Raw genomic sequence first — 10,530 nt, 5'->3', positions numbered from 1 at the left:
ATATACAAATAATCCAAAAGAGTAGACATTGAGAATGTATCAACTTTAAAAAAATGACACATCAATTACATTGCAACTCTTGGGGGGAAAAAAAATGTTTGTTCAAAGAAAACTAGATGGTTTTTCTGAATTGTATTTTGCATTTATCATGCATTTTATAAACTGATGTTCTATATCTGTTTAGTGATTTTTTTGTGAATCCTTTTAATCTTCTGCCCTTGTTGTTTTAACTTTGGATAGTAAAACATTTTTTCTGCCAGTAAATTTCTTATAAAGCCCACTTTCTGTTTCTTGTCTGGTAAAAAGCCTAGGCTTATGACATCATGCACATCTCTCTTGCTCAGTCTTGTGAGAATTTTCCAGGAAGGGAGGGGGTTGAGCCAAAAGAGGGACAATGAGAGCTGCAGGGCTGCATAATTGGAGGTGTGCTTCTGTGTGTTGGTGTAAATCCAGGAAATGAACAGGCAGCAGCTTCAGCTACCCATAGTTAAAATGGATGCAGTCAGACTTAGTGGATGAAGATTTCTGCAGAATAGTTGGCAAGCACAGATACACAGTATATATAAAATAATATGCAGGGTGTTTGGAGGGAAGCTTCAGAATGGCAAAAATGTTTTATTTCAAATTATGAGAGCAGACTGCAGTTCCTCTTTAACGAACCAGTGAAATGTTAATGATAAAATTAATTAAAGTTAAGAAAGCACCTTTGCATACGTTTCTCAAAATTTCTGCTTGGGTTTTAGCTTTAACCACTTAACGCCCGCCGCACGACTATTTACGTCCGCAAAATGGCACGGACAGGCAGATGGGCGTATATATACGTCCTTGCCCTTCCGCGGGTCGGGGGTCTGATCGGGACCCCCCCGCTGCGTGCGGCGGGCGGCTTACCCCGGGGAGCGATCCGGGATGACTGCGCAGCTATTCGTTTATAGCCGCTCCGTAGCGATCGCTCCCCGGAGCTGAAGAACGGGGAGAGCCGTATGTAAACACGGCTTCCCCGTGCTTCACTGTGGCGGCGCATCGATCGTGTCATCCCCTTTATAGGGGAGACACAATCGATGACATCAGACCTACAGCCACACCCCCCTACTGTTGTAAACACACACTAGGTGAAGCCTAACACGTTCAGCGCCCCTGTGGTTAACTCCCAAACTGCAACTGTCATTTTCACAATAAAGAATGCAATTTAAATGCATTTTTTGCTGTGAAACTGACAATGGTCCCAAAAATGTGTCAACATTGTCCAAAGTGTCCGCCACAATGTCGCAGTCACGAAAAAAATCGCTGATAGCCGCCATTAGTAGTAAAAACAAATAATTAATAAAAATGCAATAAAAATATCCCCTATTTTGTAAACGCTATAAATTTTGCGCAAACCAATCGATAAACGCTTATTGCGATTTTTTTACCAAAAATAGGTAGAAGAATACGTATCGGCCTAAACTGAGGAAAAAAAATGTATATATGTTTTTGGGGGATATTTATTACAGCAAAAAGTAAAAAATATTGAATTCTTTTCAAAATTGTCGCTCTATTTTTGTTTATAGCGCAAAAAATAAAAACCGCAGAGGTGATCAAATACCACCAAAAAAAAGCTCTATTTGTGGGGAAAAAAGGACGCCAATTTTGTTTGGGAGCCACGTCGCACGACCGCGCAATTGTCTGTTAAAGCGACGCAGTGCCGAATCGCAAAACCTGGCCTGGGCATTTAGCTGCCTAAAGGTCCGGGGCTTAAGTGGTTAAAGCATGCATCCACTAAATCTATCTTTCAGGGCTTCCTTTCCACTTATATTAAAATAAACTTACTTAAATCACTAAGGCCGCGTACACACGGTCGAACATGTCCGCTGAAACTGGTCCGCGGACCAGTTTCTGCGGACATGTCCGACCGTGTGTATGGCCTAGCGGACAGGTTTCCAGCGGACAAAAGTTTCTTAGCAAGCTAAGAAACTTGTCCGCTGGAAACATGTCCATCGGACATGTCCGATGGTTAGTACACCTAATCGGACATGTCCGCTGGTTATGACGTGTAATCAGCGTCCCGAAATCCCGCTCATGCGTCAAATTGATTCGACGCATGCGTAGAAGCATTGCACTTCCGTGTTTGAGAACGTCGGTGTCTTCTACGTCACCGCGTTCTCTGTCCGCGGGGATTTTGGTCTGATGGTGTGTACACACATCAGACCAAAAGCTCCCAGGAGACATGTCTGATGAAAACGGTCCGCGGACCGTTTTCATCGGACATGTCTCCTCGTGTGTACGGGGCCTAAGAGGTTTACTCTTTCATTGGTTTTTCAGCATCTCGTTTCTGTAAGCAGCACACATATTTTACATCAGCCTACCGGTTTTATCTTTAATGGGGTTGTGAAGGTTTATTTTTCTTAAATAACAAACATGTCATACTTGCCTCCACTGTGCAGTTTGTTTTGCCCAGAGTGGCCCCGGTCCTCCTGTTCTGGGGTCCCATGGCAGCTCTCGTTGCTCCTCCCCGCAATAGCTAACCCCCTCTGGGAAGCTCTCTCCCGAGGGGGTTACCTTGTGGGTGCACTTCCGTGTCATACACTCGGCGTCCATAGACGCCGAGTGTATGACTTGGTCTCGCCCTGGCGGCCGCGTCATTGGATTTGATTGACAGCAGTGGGAGCAAATGGCTGCACTGCTATCAATCTATCCAATCAACGCTGAGACATAGGATGCATTAAGGTGAAAAAACACAAACCTTTACAACCCCTTTAAGCACTCCTGCTCTGTCCTCATGATTAAAGGGGTTGTAAACCCTTGTGTTTTTGTGGTGAAAAAACAACTTGCTGTGCCTGCCCCCCCCCCCATTTTACTTACTGAGCCCCAATTTCTATGGGCGTGATCCCGTGTCGCTCTCCCCACGGCTTCTCGGGTCTTCATTGGATAGATTGATAGCAGTGCAGCCATTGGCTCCCACTGCTGTCAATAAAATCCAATGATGTGGCCACCGGGGACGGGGCCGAGCCATACACTCTATGACACGGGGGTGTGCCCACAAGGTATTGCGGGGAGGAGCCGGGAGAGCCGCCGTGGGACCCCAGAAGAGGACGATCTGGGCCACTCTGTGCAAAACTAACTGCACAGTGGAAATAAGTATGACATGTTTGTTATTTAAAAAAAAATATGAACCCATAGTATCACTTTAAGGCCCCTTTCTACTTGTCCAGACAGTACTTACACTCACACAGACACTTTTACACAAATACATCAACTCTAGCTACTACAGGCTATATTGACCCATAAACTGACATCAGGGCAGAGAGCTCCTCTGCTCACGGGTGGAGCCTCCACATTTTTGACAAAGAGGGACATCTTTTAAAAGTATACCCATGGTGAAAGGTGGTTGTAACCATATGAGAATGCTTTTAAGGGGTGTACAGGTAGTTAAATCGTGGTGACCATGTGACTCAGATGATAGTCATCAAATCAGAAAATTAAGTGAATGAATAAAATAATGTTTATTATAATGGTTCTCGACAGTACCTCCATATTATTCTTTAATAACACTGCTCATAGCAGATCACCATATATTATATATCGGCAATTATATACAATCTTATATGTGCTCTTATATTAATATGTCTCTCTCAGCAAAATTATATTTTATATATATTCCTTTACTTGTGGAAATGGCAAGTATATTACTTTGCCTGGTTTTCTCCTGTGCACATGCTGCCTGCCACATGGGAACTCAAACAAGAGCACAAACAAGAGCTAGTTTTGGCATTACAACAGGCTCAGGATGTAGAAAAGAAAGCAACATTTTATTTTATCCGGCCCTGGAGCCTTGAGAATTTGTAGAGCTTTGGCCTCCATTTCTAGGTCCACATCTTAGGTAAAAACAAATGGCAACCACCCCAAACTTACAACTGGCCTTGGCAGCAAGGAGCCCATGGAATGGCATCACATGTCAAAAAACAACAAAAAAAATTCCCAGCTCACATACTGACAAAGTCTGTCTTGGATAAGGTAAAGCAGATGTTGGCATTGGGAGTAACTGAGGAATCACAGTGAGTGTTTGAGCTCAATTGTGTTGTACCCAAGACAAAATGCAATTTGTGATTCTTCAATGATTTCTTAATGAAGTGTTAACATGTGATACCTATCTCATGCCCCAAGTCGATGAGCTATTTGAATGACTATGTTAAGCAAAGTAAATCACCACTTTGGATCTTACAAATGGATATTAGCAGATACCAGGCTGCCTGAAAGAAGACACCTTTTTCCACCCAGATATGCTGTCATTGGGAATACAGTTTGGTGTATGTGGGTGAATCTGCCAGGAGGGACTGGGAATACCAGGCACGTACCTAGGAATAGGACGTGTGGCCCATAGCTCCAGGCAGGCAGGTTCTCTGCTCTAGCCAGCACCTAGCATCCAACATCACGGTGTCCAGGACCGCAGAACAACCTCAGATCTCGCACCCAGTCTTCTTCCTTTCCCCCAGCCCTCACAGCCCTACCAGGGCTTTCCCCCTTCTCCAAACAGCAGCCAACTGTAGCCATGGATACCTCCCGCGCACTGACTGTAAAACCAGGCTGGTAGGACAGACCGTGGCTGCGGCCTGCAGTTTACCCAACTAGCCGCCCTTCTTCTCCTCTCCCTCACCGCCTACCTTCCGCCCGCAGGTACCGCCAGGCTCAGATACCAGAGGTGTGCACGATAAGGTAAGCCCTCACCAGCTCCCACTCTCCACAACGCTCCAGCCCACGATGGCTGCTTCAGGAAAGCCTGCGGCCTAGCGGCACACCGCCAGCTTCCAGACGCCACATCCACGGCAGAAAATTCCCAGTTCTCAGACCCAACACCGCCTCAGGAGCCTCTCCGGTTCCCCCTCCCATTCCCGGTGCCCCCTGCGCCGAACGGCCTCCTTCCCTGGCAGGAAAGCCCACGGATCGGGCCTAGCTCTGTCCGGGGGCCATCTTGCTACACCCAAGGGACAGGGATCACCCTGTTCCTCACCCCACCTCACCATCTACAACCATACCATCCACAAGCAGGATCCACCTGGAAACCCTCACCCTTGAGCCTCCAAATACATCAGAGAGCTTACCCTCCCTGGTTACTCTTTTTCTCTCCCCCCATCCGCATCCCAGTGCAACATTGGAGTATCGGCCGCACAACGTGGGACAAGCAGGCTCCCTGCAACTCCAACAGGTAAGGACCTACACCTCGATCGCCATAGTAAGTTGATCCAGGGTTCACCCGATCACCCTCGAGGGATCAGGAAGGAATTTTTTCCCCTGCCACAGCAGATTGGTCATTGCTCGGTAGGGTTTTTTTCGCCTTCCTCTGGATCAACTGGGGGGTTAGTTGGGGGTCCACCCCATCGCCGCTCACCATGGCCATCAGAATTTGTCACCGTCATTTATCACCAGCGCGATCACCACAAATAATTTTTAACTATCTTCGGCGCATCCGCTAAAATGGTTAACTTGCAATATTCTGCAAAAACCTTGGGGTCTAAGGACATCCACCTCAACACTACCAGTCCTCATCAAAAAAGCACTAAGGAAAGAGCAACTGTTAAGAACCAATCAACGATCGACAGTAAAAAATAGCACGCCAACACTTCAGGTAAAACATATATCATGCGCCTTGATCAACACAAGATCCGCAGTAAAGCACCGACAGGAAATCCACGATTTCATCATTCAACACAACATTGACTGCCTCTTCATCACAGAAAGCTGGCTAACATCGGACTGTAACACCATTCTAGGAGAATTGGTGCCAGAGAATTATGGCATTCTAACAGAAAACAGAGTGGGGCAAAGAGGAGGAGGCCTAGCGGTGATCTACAAGGCTCACCTCTCGGTCACCAAACCAGATCTACAGAGCTCCCTACCATTCATGGAAACCCTCACTCTGCAACTGCAAACAAATCCCCAGGACACCATTTACATACTACTCTGCTATACAGTAGACCACCTGGACCAAAAACACAGCTCATCACATCATTGACAGAATTCATCTCCACCTACACCTTATACATCAAACATCTTCTGCTATTCGGGGACTTCAACCTCTGGGCCAACTCCTCACAGGACTCTGTCGCCGATGCCTGCATTGACCATTTGGAAGGATTAGGTCTGCAGCAACTTGTTTGCGGGCCCACACACGTTTCAGGTCACACGCTCGATCTTATCTTCAAACGAGATTTGGATATCAACATACTGGGAAATCAGCCCCTACCATGGACAGATCACCATGCAATAAAGTTCAAAATCACTACAAACGCCCCCTTAAAAATCAACAGACCTGTTAACAACACACTGGACAAGATCCCAGAAGAAGCTCCACTCGGAATTCTTCAAAACGACATTATTGAACAAAATAAAAACAGCAGAACAACGTCAAACAGCAGCGGAAACACTCAACTCCGTCATCAAAGCTCTACTACAGACAGCAGACATAGTAGCTCCGAAACGCAGAACGCTCATCTGGAAAAACAACTTCGGCTGGTTTAACGACGAGCTCACATTGTTAAAACAAGAACGCAGAAGAGCAGAAGCAGCCTGGAGAAGAAGCTCAACAGAGAAAATCCACACAATTTACAAACTAATTACCAAGAAATATCATAAAGAAATCTTTAAAGCAAAAAAATATCACTTTTCTAACATCCTTGCAAAAGCCTGTAACCGTCCCCCCGAATTCTTTAACTTAGTCGCTCAGACCATGAACCCAGTATGCCTAGAGGCTCCAAATTTTGAATCGCAAGAGTTTTGCAACGAATTATCGGATTATTTCATTAACAAAATTGAAAAAACCTGTGAAATTATTTAGCAAAAGAGAACCTCCACCGACTCCCCTTTAAATCAAAAAGGCAATATTCACATAAATATGCAGCAATCAACTAAATTCACACTAAAGTCTATCTTCATCGACACCACTAAAAATATCATTGGTACCCTGCGAGACAGCACAGCACCTAACGATATCATCCCCACCAAACTGTTGAAAGAATGTGCCGATATTATGGCACCGTCTATCACGCACCTCATAAACCAATCATTTAAGGAAGGCATGGTGCCAACCCCGCTGAAACAAGGCATAATTAAACCAATTCTAAAAAAAAACACCCTCGACCCCAAAGACCAAACCATCATCGACCCATAACAGGCCTAAACATTCTCTCCAAGGTAATGGAGAAAGCAGTAGTGCAATAGCTACAACATCATTTAGACACCCACAAACTACTGGATCCACTTCAATCGGGGTCCCATCCTGGTCACGGGACAGAAACAGCACTTCTCAAAATATGGGACGACGTTCTCGAAGCAGCAGACGAAGGAGAATCTTGCCTTCTGGTACTGTTAGACCAAGCGCAGCTTTTGATACAATAGACCACAAATTGTTGCTGACTTGCCTAGCCAAAGTAGCTAGAGTGGAAGACTCCGATCTACTGTGGTTCTCCTCCTTTCTGGAAAACCGATCACAAATAGTGAAACTAGGACCTTTCACTTCTGAAAAATGCACAGTGGCATGTGAAGTCCCTCAGGGGTCTCCCTTGTCGCCCATTCTATTCAATATTTATCTCCGCCCTCTCCTTGAAATCATCAGCAACCAGAATTTACTCTACCATTCCTATGCGGATGACACCCAACTCTACTTTAGCATCAGCAACAAAAAGGATCATTATCTCGGACTAGAGAAATGCCTTACTTTGATAGAAAATTGGATGACGGAGAGTTAACTTAAACTTAATGGCTCAAAAACAGAACTTCTGCTTCACGCCAACCAAAAGAGATTTGCCACGACAACATGGACACCCCCCACCCATTTTGGGACTAACCATCACCCCCAGCACCAAAGTCAAAAGTCTCGGAGTCACGACTTGTAACAGGAAAAAAAACATGGGAATCAATCTCCCCCTCCCTGAGATCCATTCACTGGTTGCCCGTAAAAGACAGAATTACGTTTAAGGCACTATGCCTGACGCATTAATGTGTTAAAGGAGGTGCACCTTAATATCTATGTGAAAAAATTAAATGTCCCAACCCCAATCGCGTTCTCCATTCTACTAACCAAAATCTACTCCAGATACCCAAGGCCAGATACAAGTCCAAAGGAGAACGAAGATTTGCAGTCCAAGGACCTAGACTGTGGAACGCTCTACCGACCAGCATCCGAACGGAAATGAATCACCAGGCCTTCAGGAAAAAACTCAAAACCCATCTATTCTGAAGGCAAAATAAAGTAGGAAATGGATACCAAGTGCCCTGAGGTGATTCAGTTCGCATGTGTCGCGCTATACAAGTTTCTCACTCACTCACTCACTCACTCACTCACTCAGTGTTGGACTCCCTGAGAAGGAGGGGATTTTCAGTGAACCCAAGAAAGTGTGCTTAAGGCACAGAGGTAGTGAAGTACCTAGGGTACATCATGAGAAAAGGGATGGCAAAGTGCAAATAAGCAAGGTAAATGCTATACAGTCCTGGCCCCTCCCCTTACCAAAAATCAGGTGTGTGCATTATTGGGCATGGTAGGGTACTACAGATACTGTGTGCCTAATTTTGCCCCCTGGTGGTGCAGTTGACAGATCTGACCAAGGGTTCTGAAGTCAGTGATGATCAAATGAAACACCATTGCTGAAAAGGCCTTCCAGGAGCTGAAGTAATTGCGCCTTCTTCTTAACCTGTCAGCGCCGACTTCTCAGAATAATTTCTCATCCAGATAGATGCCTCTAATGTGGAACTAGGAGTCATTTTGTCACATATAGAGGAGCTTCTCAAGGTCTTTCTCAGTCAAAAATGAACCATGACTGAGAAAAACAATAGTGGAAAAAGCATGTTAGGCAATTACATGAGCTCTGGTATTACCACTTAGGAAGGAAATCCAGGCTTATATCTTACCATGCTCTATATATACAGTAATACACTGCTCAAAAAAATGAAAGGAACACTTTGAAAACACATCAGATCTCAATGGTGAAAAATATCATGCTGGATATCTAAACTGATATGGGTAATGTGTTAAGAATGAAAGGATGCCACATCATTTGATGGAAATGAAAACGATCAACCTACAAAGGGCAGTATTCAAAGACACCCCAAAAATCAAAGCATGCTGGTCCATTTTGCTGAACTCTCATTGGAGCAGCTCAAAATGGTACACTGCACCAACGTAGGGTCTGACAATGGGTCCAAGTCAGGGTGCCATTGTCTAGCCTGAAGAGGTCTGTGAGTCCCTCCATGGATATGCCTTCCCAGACCATCACTGACCCACCACCAAGCCGTTAATGCTGAAAAATTTGATAGGCAGCATAAGGTTCTCCACAGAGCTGGACAAATGCAAAACAAGTGAAAAACAGTCAGATGAGTAGGGAAAAAATATCAGTAGCCTCCACCTGTTAAACCATTTCTGTTTTGGACATTGTCTCATTGTTGCCTATCTAGTGCACCTGTTAATTTCATTAACACCAAAGCAGCTGAAACTGAACAACAGCCCGCTCTGCCACCTAACTGACCAGATAAATATCCCAGCAGTTTAAATGACTTGATGCTATACTCTGATTAAGAAGTGTTCCTTAATTTTTTTTTAACAGTGTATTTATTTTATAAATGAACATAATACATGACAAAGAATTTCCAAAGGCATATGTGTTTTGAGTGGAAAGACAATAACAGAAGCTATCTAATTCTAGACACAGCCATCTTGACCATTGATAAGGGAGGTAAATTATTTCCCATGTAGCTCTTTCCACCGGACCCGCCATCTTGCAGTAGGGGCAATTGTAACTGAAAAATGACGAACACAAGAGGCAAGAGGAGAGGAACCCGTTATATGTTCTCTAGACCCTTCCGCAAGCATGGTCCGGTGCCACTGTCAACTTATATGCGCATCTACAAGAAGGGTGATATTGTTGATATCAAGGGTACAGGCACAATCCAGAAAGGTATGCCACACAAGTGCTACCATGGCAAGACTGGCCGGATCTACAATTTCACACAGCATGCTGTTGGAATAATTGTCAACAAACAAGTCAAAGGTAAGATACTTGCCAAGAGAATCAATGTCCGTGTAGAGCACATCTGCCACTCAAAGAGCAGAGACAGTTTCCTGCAACGTGTGAAGGAAAACGAGAGGAAGAAAAAGGAAGCCAAGGAGAACGGCACCTGGGTGGAGCTTAAACGTCAGCCAGCCCAACCAAGTGTAGCTCACTTTGTCCGAACATTTGGAAAGGAACCCGAGCTCCTTGAGCCAATTCCATATTAGTTTATGGCATAAAGTACTGCTATTAAAACATCCTTTTCTCAAAAAAAAGTTTTAGCTTGAGCTATTGAGCTGTGTAATCACATATAAGGAGAAAGAACACATGTAAAAAAAGCCTAAGGCCCCGTACTCACGACCAAACATGTCTGCTGAAACTGGTCCGCAGACCAGTTTCAGCAGACATGTTTGGCCGTGTGTAGGCCCGAGCGGACCATTTTCGGGCGGATCGGACACCTGTCCCCCCGACATGTACGGTCGTCTGTACAGACCTACCGTACATGTCCGGCCGCCCG

The 10,530-nt window shown here is 45.1% G+C and overlaps 1 protein-coding gene across 1 annotated transcript; it reads left to right on the top strand.

The window, feature by feature from the left end:
• The first annotated feature begins 9,719 nt into the window (after positions 1-9,719).
• LOC120926356 (60S ribosomal protein L21-like) lies at positions 9,720-10,288 on the top strand. The gene has a single exon (XM_040336193.1). It carries the CDS (start codon positions 9,770-9,772, stop codon positions 10,238-10,240), a length of 471 nt encoding a protein of 156 aa, XP_040192127.1. The 5' UTR covers positions 9,720-9,769; the 3' UTR covers positions 10,241-10,288.
• The last annotated feature ends 242 nt before the right edge of the window (positions 10,289-10,530 follow it).

This window comes from Rana temporaria, chromosome 2 (genome assembly GCF_905171775.1).
Source record: "Rana temporaria chromosome 2, aRanTem1.1, whole genome shotgun sequence".
Classification (NCBI taxonomy): domain Eukaryota; kingdom Metazoa; phylum Chordata; class Amphibia; order Anura; family Ranidae; genus Rana; species Rana temporaria.
This window is presented reverse-complemented; position numbering and strand designations above follow the sequence as displayed.

Coding starts and splice junctions, on each gene's coding strand:
- LOC120926356 (XM_040336193.1), top strand. CDS start 9,770: ATGACGAACACAAGAGGCAAGAGGAGAGGAACCCGTTATATGTTCTCT.